The following is an 18,400-nucleotide window of genomic DNA, read 5'->3' on the forward strand; positions in this document are numbered from 1 at the left end:
GTGGTTGTATATGGGCGATACCCATCTCGCTGGATGATGTCTGTTTCTCCCGGAAAGTTCACTACCCTAGTGATTCAAGTTCAGAGTCCTAACACAACCCCTGGCAAAGGCCCGGCCCTGAGAGACGCTCCAGCGCCGAGTGAGTTAAGGCGCGTCCGGACTCGACGCGGGTTGGCAAGCCTCGGGGGTGTCTGAGGACTCATAGTAGATCCCTCCGCGCGCAGCCCGGGCCGGCGCTTCTTCCTGCGGGAAACCCCTGGGTGCCGAAGGCGGCGGGGCCTGGCCGCGGCGACAGCGGGGCGGGGTTTGAGGTGGGAGGAGGCGGCCGAGGCGGAAGGACACACGAGGCTGCTTCGCTGCACACCCGAGAAAGTTTCAGCCAAACTTCGGGCGGAGGCTGTGGCGGCGGCCCAGGAACGGCGGACTTGGGGTGCAGGCAGTGGAGACACTGAAGTCTGAGCTTCGGGGCGCCGCGCGAGGCCGTGAGCCGCGGAAGTAGGAGGAGGGGAGGAAAAAGTGGGGGCTCCCCTGTCGGGACCCCCTCCCCATGTGGATCTGCCCAGGCGGCGGCGGCGGAGGAGGAGGCGAACGAGAAGATGCCCGCCCTGCGCCCCGCTCCGCTGTGGGCGCTGCTGGCACTGTGGCTGTGCCGCGCGGCCCCGGCGCGTGGTGAGTATCCGACCGAGGGGTGCTGTCCCCGGCGCCCCGGCTCACGCCCCTCTGGCCCGGCTGGCCACCTGGGGCGACCATTCCCATCCTTCCGTCCGCCACTTGGCGAGAAGGCCGGGCTCGGCCGTCGGCGTGCAGTGAGGCCACTTAGTTCCTAAAGTTTGGACAGCATCGGACCGCTCCCTGGGTGCGCCCCCTCCCCCTCGCCGCCTGCAGCTCCCCTCGCCTTTGGGTCCCACACACGCCTCCTCGGCCGGAGGGAGGCCGGGCAGCAAGCCTCAGCAGCTCCCTTTTTTGGAGCACTTGAGTTCGGGGATTGGGGAAATTTCGCCCATTTGGCTCCGTGTTTCCTGGGGTCGGGGGAGAGCCGGGGGCGGGCTGCCTGAGACAACCATCGCCGGCCGCGGACCGCAGATGGGCTGTGCGCAGGAATGCCAGATTCTGGCGTGGAGGGAGCGGGGGCAGGGCGTCCCAGCCCAGCGGCTTGCACCTTCACAGCCAGACTCAGCAATGCTGAAGGAAGGCCCACGGTGTGAATGGGTGGGTTTGGTTTGGATGGGGACAGGCTTTTGCTGCGCGCCCGAGTTCTGACGCTCTTGAGTTCCACGGTTCCCCACGAATCCGATGTGTAAAGTTTGGCTCGAGTCTTTGAAAGGTGGAGGCAGGAGCAGTAGGAAAACTGGTGTGGCTGCATGCTGAGCCACATGATTTAAAAATCTCTACTGCTGTTATTCTTTCCGAGGCGCAGAGCTCGGGCGCAGTTTCAGAGTCTGTGTCCAGCCTCAGGAATGTGGTGTGACGATCACCAACTCCTCCAACCTGGCAGCAGCTAAGGCTGTTCTTTTGGCATGGTTGGGGGTGGGGCAGGGGCGGGTGAAGAAGAGTGGATACGTTAATTCAAAGTGGTGCCTTCCAGAGCTTCTTTTTGGTTGGATATCTGCAACAGTCTTTCTGAACACGGTTGGATCGTGGAAAGGAAATCCAATCGTATCTTACCCATCCCACCCACAATCGTAGAATCCAAATTTCTTTCCATACTGTTTCGTGGAAAGAACCTGGGCTTTGGAGCTCTGCGCTTTAATCCTAGGTTCAAATCCAGCTCTGTTGTATGAACTCACCAATAAAATGGGAATGAAATTACCCAACTAATAGGATTAATTACGAGAATGTATATTACACTGGTGGCAGTCAAAAGGTATTCAGAAAGTCCTTTGCAGGCAGGACTGTGGTGGTTTTTTTTTTTTTTTTTTGTGAACTCTCTGCTTCCAGTGGGATGGTGGCTTGTGCATGTTTGTTGAACTGGAAGTGGCCCCTTCTTTTCCTAGCTTAATCTGAAGAAAGTTTTACCTTTACCAAAAAACTTAGTACTTGAGCTATGACTCTTTGCAAAGAGAAAGTAATGAAGATAATGGGCTTTAGAAAGATTTGCTCTTTGTACATTGTTAACAGGCAGTCGACATGCCAATCACAGATGTTGAAAAGACATCAAAGTTATTTATCACAGTGCTGGGTTGTTCAACACCAAACCTTTCTTGGAAAGTTCAAAGTCCATACACCTCCGGGTCCCTAAGAATTTCAGAAGTGGACCAAGGTGCTGTGTGAAAATGAACCAAAACATATGATAGTATTTTTGCCTTTCCTTTTTCTTTGAGTGAAAGCTTTAGTAAAGTGTAAATTTAGGATAGAGGAGTATAAACAATGGGCTAGTCTGAACATTATAATCCTTGGTCTACCATTAGCTTGTTTTAGTAAATTATCTTCATGTTCTGTCATCTCATCTATGCAAGAGAACCAGAAATCACTTATTTAGAGAGTTGGAGGAAATAATATGTTTGCAAAGTGATTTGCTAAATTAAGTGTTTAATGATAAGACATGTCAGGAATAGGATAACTGATACACAGGGCTTTTCTCATTTTAGGACCTATACTTCTGCCCTGATGAGGTACTGCTCTTACTAGCTAGGTTTCAGATGGACAAGCTGAGTGTTAGTGTTAGCTCAAAGACAGGATTTAGATATTTTGATTTCTAGACAGGTGTTCTTCGAAGCTAAACTACATGGGAATGGAAGAGATTAAAAAGCCCTTTTCTTGGTACAGATCTTGAAACTTTTCAGAGTCTAGTAGTGAAAGCTTCTTGAATCTTCTCAATTTATTATCATTGTGTTTTGCCAAGGTATCATTTATAACACACTCTTTTAAACTTTTGAGTGTTCCTGTATTTGGCTAGTGGCCAGTTGTTAATTTAAACATCACTGAGTTCCTGAAGCAGGGAGCTGTCAACCCATCTGTCTGATTGTCTAAACAGCTATCCAGGACCACCCCTTGCTCCTTGTTTTCTTTTGCTTTGCAATGGGAAGTCACTCCCTGGTTTTGCTGCCTGCTACATGATTTCTCAGTTGAATTCTTCTCTTGCTTTTAAAAAAAATCACAAAGAGTAATTGTTTTTTCTTTCAGATGAAGATAAAATTTACCCTAGAACTTGTTTCTTCTTATTCTTTCTGTTTTATTATTATTTCTTTTTGGGGAGGGAGGATGAGAGGGATTTTTTTTTTAGTCTCTCTTTTTCCTGATGTTTTTGATTTTTTAAAGCTACCTACCCACATTCTTGGTATCTCTGTGCCATTCCCACTCTGCTGCCTCTTCTGTGACCTGCTTATAGCCTAGAACAGTAGCTTTTGGTTCACCTGAACTGTAGTCGCTGACTTCAGGACCTTTAGAAAATGTTTGAATTCAGTGGGATATGCTTGGATGCTTCAGACCAGCCTTACAATGCATTTAAAAAATATCACACCCACAGAAATTCTATTTTGCCCACAAAATTTGCATTGATCTAGTTCCCACTCTCTGATGCCATTCCTAGTGGTCTCTCTCCTTATCTGGTCCACTGTGATAGAACAGAGCTCCACATCCTGGCTGCATCAATGTCATCTGGGCTGCCTCTTGGCCTCAACACCCAAGGATTCTGGCACAGTAGGTCTGAAATTCCATATTTTGAGATTCTGTATTTTTCAAGGTTTACAGGTAATTCTAATGCAGTAACTTGGTTGGAGCCCAGTCATATTTCATTATTCTCTAGCAGGTGTGTACCTGGGGTCTTTCCTTTTTAATGTTAATAATTTCCAGAATGAACATATCCTTAATCAGCCATTCCAGTTTTTAACCCTTCTGACTCCCAAAGATTTTTGAAATTGGTGACATAAAAGCTGTAGAGTAAATAATATCTTATAATATATAAGAAATAATAAGTACTGTTTCTTCTTGTTAATCTGAGCACAGTGGGTCCACATTGTCTCTTTAGAAGGGCTTCTAATATATATTTACATGATATTATTATAAACTGCCCCCTTCCTTTCCTCTCTGTTATCTCTTTTTCTTCACGTTTCATTCATATGTATCATTTTTGGACACTTTGTCTATTGGTCCTTAATGGTTTTAGGGCAAAAAATTCTAAGCTATGATTTGAATGAGAATATAATCAGATTTTACATTATACTGATACTGTGCACACACTTTTAAGTGCTTCCTTTCTTGATATCTCTTGAACCACAACTTAACCTTTTATTTCACTCCCACTCTTTCCTTATTCTTCTTTCATCTTTCCTTTCTCTGAAGATGACTTGAAGCCAAAGGATTTTCTTCTCCTCTACTTTTCTTTCTTTATCTGTCTGCCATATGCATTGTATTTTGGGAGGTTCACTGGTCTAGGAGCCAGGAGACCAGAATTTTTCCTCCAGGTCAGCTGTTAATTAGCCTTGTGATCCTGCGGGAGGGGCACTATTTCGGTCCTCCATTTGCTTAGGCACTTTGTTCATAATCACTGAGCCCATTACGGACGAGTTGAGACAAGAATCTCTCTCCTGTGGTCCTCAGTCTAGTGCCTTGTCCACTTTCCACACCTCTTCCATCTTTTGTGTGAATGAGCTAATGCACACACACACAAATCCTCAAGTGCTTATTCTTAGTGTGCCTCTTGAGGAGAAGAATTGTGTCTTTTCATTTGTGTTTGTTCTAACACCCCCACCCAACCGTGGGGTTGCGAAGAGTTGGATGAGACTGAGTACACATAGCACACACAGCCCCTGTACCTAGAATGGTGCCTTGGCATCTGATAGGCACTCAGTACGTATTTGTTTCATTGAACAATTACTTTTAGTAGTTTTCTTATTCTGGACTACTACAATACTTCAAGACAGTTTTTTTAAAGAGTAGTACTTGCAAAAGTTATTGCTTACCTTACATTTGGGGAAAACCGAATTTTCCCCTTCCCCAGATGTTTTATTTAAATTTGCCATTTTGAATTTCTGTGTGTGTGTGTGTGTGTGGTGGTTTCTTCTCTCTCTTTTTTCCCTGATCACTTCTGCAATTCATAAAGGTCACTTTTACTTTGGATTTTAACCTCACAGATGCTGGCATCCACCCTCTGCTTCTCACTTGAGTTGCCTCTATTGCTTCCTGTATTACTGTATTACTATGGCAGCAATTTCTGTTATTTTGTCCAGAGTTGCCACACCTTATTGTAATTTGGACATTTTGAGGACTCTTGGAATATATTATTTTTAAAATTAGAATTAAAAAAACCCTTTTTTATATTGGAGTATAGCTGATTAACAATGATGTATAGGCTTCCCTGGTGGCTCAGTGGTAAAGAATTCACCTGCCAATGCAGGAGACATGGGTTTCATCCCTGATCCGGGAAGATGCTACATACTGCAGAGCAACTAAGCCTGTGCACCCCGACTATTGAGCCTCTGCTCTAGAACCTGGGAGCCATGACTACTGAGCCCATGTGCTACGACTACTGAAGCTGGTGCGCCCTCGAGCCTGTGCTCCACAACAGGAGAAGCCATCACAGTGAGAAGCCCGTGCATCACAACGGGAGAGTAGCCCCTGTTCTCTGCAACTAGAGAAAAGTCTGTGTAGCAGTGAAGACCCAGCACAGCCGAAAATTAATAAATGAAGTTATATAAAAAAGGATCTATTAGTTACAGGTATACAGTAAAGTGATTCAGGTATACCCGTACAAATATCTTTTGTTTTTCAGATTCCTTTCCCATTTAGGTTATTATAGGATATTGATCCAAGTTTTCCTATGCTTTAACAGTAGGTCCTTATTGGTTATCTACTTTAGTAGTATGTATATGTTATTCCCAAATTTAGGATAATTTGTTTAGATGATTTTTTTTGAGATTTATTTCCTTGTGAGCTGCATATTCTAAACTTGAACTAGACCGAGCAGATATTTACATTTAGTATATTTGTTTTTTTCCCTCCAAGAGGGTTCCATTGAAAATCACTATCACCAATAAAAAGCAAAAGGTGACACATGGTAAATACGTTTTTCAGAGAACCACAGAGAGTGAGCCATCTCCAGAATGAAATTTGTTCCTTGAGGGCAGAGTCCATGTCACACGCATCCTTTCCCTGGCCTGTGCCCAGCATGTGGTCAGCCGGGCAGCAGGTCCTTCCTGGTCATGGCACCTGTGACTCCTGCTCTGCCCGCCCCAACTTTGGGACATTCTGGAAGACAGGTGATGGTGAGTCAGAGGTCTGTCCTTATAGTCCTTTCTGCTTTGAAAAGATCAGTTAAAGGTGGACCCCACCTATACGCTTTTATGCTATCTCTTTTTATTAATTAATGGGTAGTTGAAAGTTTCCTCTTTGTTGACTTATTTGTTGGGAGGAACTTTAAAAATTCACCTGGTCCTTCTATCTGTCCCATGGTGATTCTTATCCTCTTAGAACATCCTGGTTAAGGTGTAGCCTACCTTTTTTCTCCTTGATTACCTCTTCTGATTTGGACAGCTATAATTCTTTGAAAGATCTTATATTCAGTTGTAATCTTCCTCCTTATGACTTGCACCCATTGGCATCTTCTCAGGAATTTGTCTCAAAGAGTCCTGAGCCTTTCGTGTTAGGGATCCAGAGGTACCCTTTACTGAACTGACACCCACCCTTCCATAAGATGAGTCAAACCCCGTGAGGACCTTGAAGATGATCCCATCAGGGTGATTGCTTGAGTTAATCGTTGTAGCCCAATGGGTTTTGTACCTCCCTTTCCAGATGGCAGTAGGAAGGGAAGGGAGGGAAGCATTCATTAAGCAGTGTTTCCCCAACCTGTTTTATAATAAGAACACCTGGGGTCTTCTCCTGGAGATTCCGATTCAGTGAGTCTGGAATAGTGTCTGCGAATTTGTATATTTAAGAAACGGCCAGGTAACTTTTATACTAGGGAAATTTTGGAATCACTGCAGAGAATCTAGGAAAGCTAAGGGCTTCTTTGTTTTGTTTATTTATTCTTTGATAGTGCTAGAGATGGGTTGCTTTGACTTTGGGTCCTGTGCTCAATTTTTTCTCCCTTGAAAGTGCCTGCTTATTGAATGCCTAGCTCACTAGGGAGAAGAAAGCCACTCCGGTATCCTCAAAAGGCTAATAAAATTATTTAGTTGTAAAAAAGTGGGGTTTTTTGGCAGTCTGTCCAAAGTCTTAGGACTGCCATGTGTGTGTCATGTATGACTTTGGTGGATGCCTCCTTGTTCCTCCATCAGGATATTACCTGAGATGCCAGAATACATAAAAGTTCCAGTTTTCTTGGTGTCTGTTAAGGAATTCTGTCCTCAGCCCTTGTGAATGATGCTGGGTCTTTGAGGATGTCTTTCTTGTTAACCCATGAACACATATCTGGTGTCAGGGATTTCCCTCACATATGTTAGTGAAAAAAATATAAAGGTCATTCCTTTCAGGCAGTCCTGCTTTTGGGGTGTCTGGGCTGCTGCAGCAAATAAAATAAGGAAGGTAAGATAAAGGGGCTCTGGAGGACTTCTTGAGCAGAACTGAGCAGTCTGCAAGAAGGGGCTCAGAAGTGCGCCTCTAACAGAGACACTTGGTCTTGCTGTTCGTGATAGGAAGAAGGAAGTGGCTTCAGATCTGAAAGGATACGCTCATGGCCTCTAGATGGGACAAATAGCAGTGTTCGTTGGCAGTGGTAGGAAGTTGGCTGTAGGTCTGTTCTTTCTTTTCTCCTCCCCTGGAGAACCAGCTGTGTGGCAGAAAATACATTGTGACATTAAAAAGAATAGTAAAGCCAAGAAGCAGGAATGATACAAGCCATAGCTAGGAGTGAGCAAAACAAAGCAATTATTGTGTTAATTTGTTTATATATGTAAATATATAAATTTCTATATAATACTCTAGTAGGAGCTATAAGCTCTTAGCTCTAAGGCCTAAGCTATAAGATTTATTATCTGTGTAGCTGTGCTGTCTTAATGGTGTGTTAGGGAGGACTGTGGTGTGTTGTCAACCTTAACTTGTGTGTTTCCCATAGCATCGCGTGGTAGGCAGTAAGGGTATTCTACTTTTCTAGTTGTGTAGGAGTCATTGACCAAATGGAAGATAGAGACCTGCCCCCAAGGAACTGACATCATCATGGAGACAAGACAGATGAGCACACACAATTAGAAACATGAAGTACAGTTACTTAGTAACTTATCTATACTGGCTGAGAGCAGTTTCCTGCAGTAGGGGTGACTAAGAGCTGTAGGGTCTGGGGGGAGTAAATCTAGAAGCACCAGGGAACAGCGACCCCCAGCTCACCCCTGCTGGGCTTGTCTGCTGTTCTCCTCTTTCTCTGTTGGAATTTATAAGTAGCAAAACTTGACTTGGTGGAAAGACAAAGAGTCCTTTGTTTGGTGGGGGTGTAAATATAAATTTGGCACATGTTGTGGTGTCTTTTATGTCTGTTAGTGGGTTTGTGGCAAGAGAGAGGGCTGTGTTCTCAGACTTGGATGCCTAGCTTGATCTTGGGCAAGGTAAGGTGGAAGTATCTCCTTTGGAAGATCTGGTTCTCAGTGGCAGTCACTGAAGGAGCTTCTGGTCACAGTCAGGCAGTGACTTCAGTGCCGTGTGGACACACCCTGAGTTGCTGCCTCAGGTGGCATTGATTAATCATGCTAACATCTCCCTCACCCTCTTGTGCTTGCCTTGGCAAAACCCTGTCCTACCGGCTCCTCAGAGTTTGGGCTTTACTGGATGATTGAATGAACTCTTAAGGGGTTCATTTTACTGTCTCTTGCCACTCTTGAACTGTAGGCCAGTTACTACGGTCCAGCTCTGGAGCCCTTGATCTCCCAATCAGGTGGTGAGGGGCCTGTGTCTCTCTTCCCATTACACTGAAGGACCTTCCCCAGAGACCTCTAGGGCAGTTTCTGGTCTTCAAGTCAGTTCCGTCTGCAGGATATTGGCAGTGACTCTAGTTCTTTGTATCAACCAAACATCATGCCAAGATGGATTCATCATCTCACAAAGGCAGGTTGTATCCATGGGCATTGCAAAACCTGTTTCTGGGTTAAGAGTAGTGCTCTCACCTCTTGTATTTATTTACAGGAAGAAAGCCTGGGTGCATTTTGTCAGGTAAGGAAAACATGATGATAATATTTTGGTTGGAGTCAGATATTGTCTCCCTAATAATATGGTATCTTTTAACAAATAGTATCCCTTTAAAATACAGTTTTGCTTGCTGACTAAAGTATGTACAAGAAACTGTGGTCACATTCTAAAGTATACTACCTCGTTCAGAGACAGGTGCGCTTTAACATTGGCATTTGCTTCTTTTTCATCTTTTCACTCTCATCTCTGTTTTGTGAGGAGATTCTGGGAGGCTTTTAAGCCTCAAAGATTAAATAATCTATTTTAACTAGTACCTAACAGGGAGAGGTTGCTATGCTGGCTTACTTCTTCAACATTCCGATAAGAGAAAAATTGATACTATTTAAGCACTAATACATTTTGTTGAGTTTCTGAATATGAATAGTCAGAACCCTAGATAGTGTTAAATTGTTAACTTCTCTAAACGGTAAAGTGGTATGCCGCAAAGAAACTTTTGTTTAATTCTCTGCTTTCATGTGCTTTTGTTTATAAAGTGTAGAGACTCACTGAAGTTTAAGGACGTGTATATTTTGATTAGTACTTTTTACTGTTTTCTTGGCTGAGATATGCCTTTATTTGCTAGATCTTTTTAAATTGGAACATGAAGGACATTTACTTTATTAGAACATTTAAAGCACTTTCTAATCTTTATGAGGATTATTAGAGAAAAAAACGTATCTGTAAATCATGCACATTTGGGATGTTACTATATAAAGTAGTAACAATATGTCATGGTTCCTGTGACATAAACTTTAAAGAGATGGAAGGAAAATCTGATTGTAACTGAAAACAAACATTGTAACATTTAAAGGTAGGTTTACACAGCAATAGAATTATTCCTTATGTTTACATGTAATTAACTCATATTTATGCTTTGTTGATTTTCTCTGGCACCTTTACAAGAATTTTTTTGGGCAGGAGGTATTGGGCTTCCCTGGTGGCTTATTGGTAAAGAACCTGCCTGCCAGTGCAGGAGACTGGTTAGATCCTTGGGTCGGGAAGATCCCCCAGAGAAGGAAATGGCAACCCACTCTAGGATTCCTGCCTGGGAAATCCCATGGACACAGGAGCCTGGCGGGCTGCATACAGTCCATGGGGTCATAAAAGAGTCGGACACAACTTAGCAATTAAACAACAATTTTTAAAGTAATTATATTTAAGGGTGGTTAAGGAGTTCATCACCAGCTCGATAAACATGAGTTTGAGCAAGCTCTGGGAGTTGGTGATGGATGGGGAAGCCTGGCGTGCTACAGTCCATGGGGTCACAAAGAGTCAGACAAGACTGAGCGACTAAACTGAAGGACCTTTGAAAAGTATAAGAAAAACCCACAGTCATGCCACTGTTAATATTCTGGTGTACATCATTTGGTATTTTTATCAACTCTTAAAAATTGTAGATATATAATGTATATGAGATTTCCTGTTCTGCCTTTCTTTGATTTTTCCTTTGCTTTGGTTACATATTTGTCTCCATCATTTATTTTTCCTGCATAAATGACACTTTATAAATGCCCGATTTTAAATCTGGCATTTAAATGCCATTCTGTATAAATGATCTTTATACAGAAATTCCCCTCTTTAGGATATTTCTATTAAGCTAGATTTCCAGAAGAGAAATTACTGTGCCAAAGAGTGATTTTTAAAAATTGGGAAATAAGCAGAAAAACATAAAGAGAAAATTAAAATCTCCAGTAATCCCATCACTTCCAATCAGAACCTCACTTAAAAAAAACAAAAACAAAACCTCACTTAATATTTTGTTACATTTCATACAGTTGTTTTTCTGTGAATCTTACTGTAATTAAGATTTTAGCATATTATAGTTTTACAGTATACTTCTGTACCACTGAAAATATTGTGAACACTTTCGTATATATGTAAATAATTTTTTTCTTCATATTTCTTTCTTTTTATTGAAGTATAGTTGATTTACAATATTGTATTAGTTAGGGCTTCCCTGGTGGCTCATTGGTAAAGAACCTGCCTGCAGTGCAGGAGACCGGGGTTTGATTCCTGGGTCGGGAAGATCTGCTGAGAAGGGATTGGCTACCCACCATATTCTTACCTGAAGAATTCCATGGACAGAGTTGCCTGGTGGGCTACAGTCCATGAGGTCACAAAGAATCTGACACAACTGAGCGACTAACACTTTTGGTGTACAGCAAAGTAATTAAAAAAGAATACATATACTCTCAGATTCTTTTCCATTATAGTTTATTATAAGATGTTGAATATATATATATTTCCTGTGTATAAATATTTTTTAAGAACATGGTTTTAAAGGCTGTCTACTGTTTTATCTGAAGATTCTATTATATTTTATTTAATCTGAGATCTAGTCTTAGTTTCCAGCTTTCATGATTATAAATAATGTTGTGATGAACATTCTCATATGTAAATAATGGTAGGAATATGTATTTTCTTAACATAAATTCCAAGAAGTCAAATTATTTTATCAAAGAAGATGGACCTTTGTGTGGCTTTTGATACACATTGCCAAATTTCCTTTCATAGAGTTTGACCAAGTTATACTGTATTAGTTGAGTATGAGACTGTCCATGTTTCCAACCATCATCAACACTGGTTTTATTTTTACAACTCTTTAACAATTTGATAAGTGGTAAATGCTACCTCATCCTAATTGGTATCTCTGCTTACAGTAATCTTGAATGTTTTTCATGTGATCAGTGGCCATTTCTATTACCTTTTTGTTTTATTTATTTTGGTAAATTGTGTCTTTTATTCATCAAAGTATTTCGTTTTTGGTTACTGATTTGAAATATTTCTTTAAATATTAAAGGTATTCTCTTTATCTTTAATGTGTCAAAACACACATGGATACATTGAACTACATAATATCAAATTGCTACCAGTATTGATATATCAAAAATTATTTAATAGCTTTAAAAAAATCCTTTGATTTCTAATGCACTTGGTCAATTTTCTGTATATTTGTTAACTGGTATTTTCTGTAATTACTTTAAAATTCTAATCTGACTGTACTATAAATCAACAAGCTGTCAGTTGCGTGTGCCCAGAAAATGCACGTTTACTTTAGTATCTTTTAAAAAGATACTGCAGGAAGCAAAAAAACCAGTCTGTTCTGAAGCAAGCTCTGTTTTTGGGTGGGTGGAGGGTACCTGCTTCTGTCTTGTCTTTTTAGATATCCAGGATCTTGGACCATCCCTGAAAGGGGGACGTGATATCACTACTAAATCTGTCATTCTGACCTAATTTATAGTTGTGCAGTGGTCTAGCTGATCCATTTGGTTAGCCAACAGGATGACTAAGATTCTTTCTCCTCTCTCTTCACCAAATTGATTAGTTGTGGGACAGAACTGACTGAATCAACCTGTTGTTTTGGCACCCCACGAACACCACCTGTTTCTTAGATTTCTCCCTCCAGCTTCCCACTGGCCTAGCTCAGTGCTGTGTGCACAGTGGGTAGGAGATCCGTGTTGTTGCTGAAGAATGTTGCAATAAAGAAGAGTAGATTGCTTTTTTCCCCCCCACTTGTCTGTTCTTAAGGCATCCTGCTGCTTTTGACATAAGAGTTCCAGCTGAACTGCTATATGTGGCAGCTCTGTGGGTCTTAAGTGTTTGATTCAGAGTAATTTCAGGCAATATGAATGCTTTCTTAAGTATCATTGGAATTTACTGGGCTGGTTGTTTGCCAGCTATTACCATATTTAGCATGAGGAGACCTGGAGAACAAGGACATTTCTGACCAACCAAAGAAGGAAACCTCTCTGAAGGATTGCAGCTTTTTTTTTTTAAGGTATAGGTTAAGAGAATTGCTAGAGTGAGAGTCTAGTTTGTGTCCCCCGGGCTTTGATATTCTGCCCCATCCACAAAATTAACTTATGCATGGGAAAAAAGGTTTGATGGTTAAGCTCTTTCTCACCCTGAAGTCTATTAATACTGTTTCTGGGTGGAAATTAGAGAATTCTTACTCATAGACTGCACTGAGAGGCTTAATCAGCAGGTGAAGTTGTTGCTTAAAAACAGGTTAATGGGTGTTTGTTCTCATCATTCTTCTTGAAGGCTTATTACTTTTCTGCTTTGTCATGATCTGAATTTATTTTGGCCCAATCCTTTTCTCCCTCCTACTTTTGAAATTATCAGCCTTCTCTCTGTGACTTAAAATTTCTCTGCCTGAGTTTTTCCATTTTAAAGATGAAGATAGTATTTGAAAGGACCACTCGGTATAATTAACATAAAACATAAAACGACCCTAACATTTACATAGCGATGCAGAGTTTACAGAACACTCTTACACAATTGCCTCCTTTAATCTCACAAAATCTTGGTTGAAACTGAGCCTCTGAGGGGTTAGTTGGCTTGTATACCATTGTTTAGCCCTAGATAATAAGTGACAGAGCTGGGACTTAAACTTGTGGTTTGACTTTTAAAACCTCAGCTCTTTTTTCTTTTTAAATGTTTAATTCTTACTATGTGTCATTCTCTTAGGGATTTATATATTTTTTCTCCTTTAATTCACATGGCTGTCCTTTGGGTAGACAGTACTTAGCTATACTACAGGTAAGGAAATAGGAGCTTAGACTCATAGCTTTGGGGTGAATAATAAGGTGGTTAAAGGATGGAGCCAGGATTCAGACCTCTAGCTCTTGGGCCTCTGTAGTCAACCATGGCACTTTATTCCCATTCATACAATCATGCCTCACAACAGCCTTTGAGATGGGGAGTAGGAGAAACTGAGACCGGTAACATGCTCAGGATAATGGAATTAGTAAGTGGCAGAGTTGGGACTGATTGAATGATTGATTTAGTCTACTTGTCTCCATAACCCTTACTCATTGTATACACTCAAGATACATGTTTTTAATCATTTGTATATTGATAAGATTGTCAGCTCATTGAACATAGGAGCCAGCTGTTAGAAATCATTGGTATGTTCTGAATAAAAGGATTGATTTTAGTTGGCTAATGGCCCTGGCCTTTTCTCAGTTGATTTCTGTCATCAGGACAAGCAGATTGAATTTGGGTTGAGAGGAAGGGAGTTCCAGTTAAGGGGGTCTTTAAGCCAGAATGGGTCACAGCTATGAGCTCTTCAGAAGCCTGCTCTCAAGATCAGTGGCCCAGCTCCTGAGGGCTCTGCCGGGGGACGTTTTTGTTTGTGTTTGAGAGACTTCTCTTTGAGAGGGAGTTGTGAGCTTAGGGGAGAAAGGGTGGGGATACCCCGGGCTCTTAACTCACTGGCTGTGTCCCTGTTTCTTAAGCACTCTGTGCCAAGATTTCATTATTTTTAAAGTGAAGGTAATAGGAGCATGTAATTGCTAGGGTTGTTATGAGGATTCAGTAAGTTTAATACGTGTTACATTCATGGTATGGTGCCTGCACGTAGTGAGAGTGCAGTAAATAGCAGCTACTGTTGGTGATGTTATTTTGTGTTGCAGCATAGACTGGCTTTTTGTTGCTTTCACTTCTTTTTAATCAAAAGTGGATGAGTGATTCAGATCCTCGGTGAGAAATAGGAGCTTCATGTTTGCCGCATGTAGATTGTTCACTGGTTTCCTGTGAGCCTGTAAATATTTGGGGGTATTGTATTTGAGTCTGTTCCTTTAATGTGGTATACTTCCAACTTGGAGAATTTGTCTACCATCCAAATTGTATTGATAGGTGCTGAATAATTTCCCCTTATTTATTAACCAGACATTTGTGGTTGGATTAGTTTAGTACAGGAACTATGATTTTTTTTGCCTGAGATATAGCTTTGAGGAGAATGTCAGGGGGACACTCTTGTTCCCCCCTTTCCTATGACATGATAAACATCACCCCATGCCATCTGGTGTCACCATGCATTCGGTGCCTTAATTAGACTTATAGCACTAAATGAACTATCTCTTTGAAATAACAGAAGTACCTCATGGTCTGTTATCACAGCTTTATGGGCTCCCGGAGATTTTGGAATCTCAGACTGTGAACCACCCATCTAGTCCATCCCTGATTTACAGATGAGGAAAGCAAAGCCTCCAAACTCCTTAGTCAAATGATGTATCAGTATGTTGACCCTCTGTTTTTGAAATCTGAGAAGGGAACAGTGAAGCAGTGGGAAGGGTGGGGTGGGGGAAAAGTGTGGCTATGTTGAAAATGTCAGTGATAGCAGAGAAAATATTTGCCTGTGAGACCCTGCCTGTCTCTTTGGACTTCTTTATAATGGTTAAGACAACCCAATAGGGCTGGAGTCATTAGTGATTCAGAATCGGATTAGCCGGGACTGGTGGAGTTACTTTCTCAGAAAAGGGTTTCATATTTTAACATTTGTTTCCCATGACAGTTTGCTTATTCTCAAGTTTTGGCAGCCATGAGCAAATGGTTGTCAGGTTTTTTGTTTTGTTTTGTTTTGTTTTAAGACAAAACTCCAAATTTTATTTTGCCAATTTAGTAAACTGTATTCTACCTACCACTCCTTCTGCTCCCTCTGTAATTATTTCTCAAACTTTGTTTTTCAGTTGTGGAAGTACTATGAAAGGTTTTCTTTTGTACTCTGAGATATTTATAATTTTGTGTAAGCACACTGTTTACAGAAAATCTAAGTGGTGCATATGTTAACTCAAATACCCTTAAAACACTTAAAATATTTTCCAATAACTTAAATCTCCCCCCAAGGGCAGCTGCAGCCACTTACATTAAAAGAGAGGAGGTATATACTAAGGGTAACAGTTATTTGAATGTAATTAATGTAGATAAATGGGAATGTTACTTTGGAGGAACTGGAGTATTTGCATCAAAGCTGACTGGGGCATCAGTTCAGTTCAGTCACTCAGTCGTGTCCGACTCTGCGACTCCATGAATCGCAGCACTCCAGGCCTCCCTGTTCACCACCAACTCCCGGAGTTCACCCAAACTCATGTCCATCGAGTCGGTGATGCCATCTAGCCATTTCATCCTCTGTCATCCCCTTCTCCTCCTGCCCCCAATCCCTCCCAGCATCAGAGTCTTTTCCAATGAGTCAACTCTTCGCATGAGGTGGCCAAAGTATTGGAGTTTCAGCTTCAACATCAGTCCTTCCAATGAACACCCAGGACTGATCTCCTTTAGGATGGACTGGTTGGAACTCCTTGCAGTCCAAGGGACTCTCAAGAGTCTTCTCCAGCACCACAGTTCAAAAGCATCAATTCTTCGGCACTCAGCTTTCTTCACAGTCCAACTCTCACATCCATACATGACCACTGGAAAAACCATAAACTGGGGCATGCTTCTTCATTAATAGAGTGAACAAAACAAAAACTGCCCTCCTGGAGCTTATAAGAAGTAGTGGTAGTTTCCATATACTGAGAGTTTATTATGTGACAGATGCTTGGGGGAAAAAGTGCTATAACTGTTTGGCTTTAGACTGCACTGCTGCTGCTGCTAAGTCACTTCAGTTGTGTCTGACTCTGTGCGACCCCAAAGACGGCAACCCACCAGGCTCCGCTGTCCCTGGGATTCTCCAGGCAAGAACACTGGAGTGGGCTGCCATTTCCTTCTCCAGTGCATGAAAGTGAAAAGTGAAAGTGAAGTCGCTCAGTTGTGCCCGACTCTTAGCGACCCCATGGATTGCAGCCTACCAGGCTCCTCCATCCATGGGATTTTCCAGGCAAGAGTACTGGAGTGGGGTGCCATTGCCTTCTCGGTTAGACTGCACAGTAGGTGTTATAATCTAGAGAAAGATTAAGGCATGGTCATCCAGGTCGCCTAGTTAGTGATATAGACCAGTAGGTGGTGTGGACCAGGATCGGGAACCCCCTTTGTCTGACTCCAGAGCTCACACATTTACTCACTGTAAGAGATGTCATTGTCTCTTAGGTGGAATCCTGTAGCCCTACAGATAATGTAACTTTGGATTTAGTAATATTTTCTGCATTGAATTGACTTAAGTTTTGCTCTTCTTAACATCCTACCTCTGAATGGACATTGCATAATGTGGAAACAATTTAAATGTCAAAATTCCATTCTGAGGAGTTGCAGTTCTTTCTAAATCTTTTTGAAAATTGGAAGGATAGATTTATATTTGTTGTAAACCAAGGAAAGTGGTTTCAAATTGCCCTCCTGATTACTTCTTGATCTTAAAAGAAATTCTTTAGTAGATTAAGACTAGGAATGAATGTGTAGCTTTAAAAAAATTTTTTTTTGGAAGACTTAGAATAGCAATTCAGAGCCATATGTGTGCCAGCCTTTTAAATTGCAGATAGCTTTTTCTTGACTGGGCACTTGTATTCTTATTGTATCTTTCTGAAAGGGCTATAAAAGACCATGTATTAATAAAATGATCGGAATGCCTCAGCATATGAGGTGGACGTAACCAATTACTAAAACTGCCCAGGACTAACCTATCTTGGCCTGGGAACTTTGAAATTAACCGTGTGTAATGTTTCTACATATGTCATTACAGAAAAAGCACGGAGATAACCTTGGCTTTTCTTCTTTTCTGTGAATCTTTTCCATGTTATCTCCTTTGTCACTGAAAGTTGGCGGTCATCTATTATAACAGACGAGAGAAGTATGTTTGACATCAACAGATAATCCCAGATAATGTCTTCTGTTTTAAAATGCAATCCTAAACATGCATGCTCAGACATGTGGGTCTTTTCAGACATACTGGACTTTTTCCTTCAGATTCAGTTGCGTTTAGCTGCCTGTTGAATGGTAAAGGAGAGAATGCCCTGGGATATGAAGGATAATGAGAGAATAATGACAGTAAAGGTTGATTATTTATGACGTTAGATACCCTTCCAACTCTATTTTGATGTTCACTTTAGCATAGCTGCTGAGTTTTGGCACCAGTTAGGCCTCGTTCTGAGTCTCAGCTAAGAAAGAGTATTATGCGTGTCACTTCACTTCTCTTAAGTCTCAGTTCCCAGTTTTATGTAACGGGAACGGTAATAATAACTAACTTGCAGGATTGTATGTATGTATTGGAAACAGCATACTGAATTGCATGGTTCTGGGTACAAAAATTGGTGCAAAAAACAAGCGCAGGTGACCCCAGAGTTTAAACTTGATTAGCATCTTGTCAGTTTCTCATTTGGAAGATGTAGTCTGGGAAGACTTGTCTTGTTTTAATTTCTTTTAATGATTCCCTTTGCACTGCTTCATTGCCAAGGCAGGATTATGGACCACCTGAAGAACAGACTAAAGCACTATCATCTAGTAATGTAAAGTTTACAGGATTAATTGTGTAAATTAAAAGCCTTTCTAATACTTGTGTCTGCCCAGTTTACAGCATCTTGCTCCTTTCACCTCAGAAGGAATTGGTTCATAGAAAAAAATTGTTTAATACTTCAAGTCAGAGTCAGGGAACTCTTTG

The 18,400-nt window shown here is 41.6% G+C and overlaps 1 protein-coding gene across 2 annotated transcripts in view; it reads left to right on the forward strand.

The window, feature by feature from the left end:
• Window positions 1–146: 146 nt before the first annotated feature.
• Window positions 147–18,400, forward strand: part of NOTCH2 (notch receptor 2) — a 176,652-nt gene continuing 158,398 nt past the window's right edge. The window contains exon 1 of one of the 2 annotated variants that reach the window (XM_055584588.1): window positions 147–669. In XM_055584588.1, coding sequence (XP_055440563.1) covers window positions 597–669 — 73 coding nt within the window. In that variant the 5' untranslated portion in view covers window positions 147–596. The remainder of the gene's footprint in view (window positions 670–18,400) is intronic. The other variant, XM_055584586.1, reaches the window with a different exon arrangement.

The sequence above is a fragment of the Bubalus kerabau genome, chromosome 6 (assembly GCF_029407905.1).
Source record: "Bubalus kerabau isolate K-KA32 ecotype Philippines breed swamp buffalo chromosome 6, PCC_UOA_SB_1v2, whole genome shotgun sequence".
NCBI lineage: Eukaryota > Metazoa > Chordata > Mammalia > Artiodactyla > Bovidae > Bubalus > Bubalus kerabau.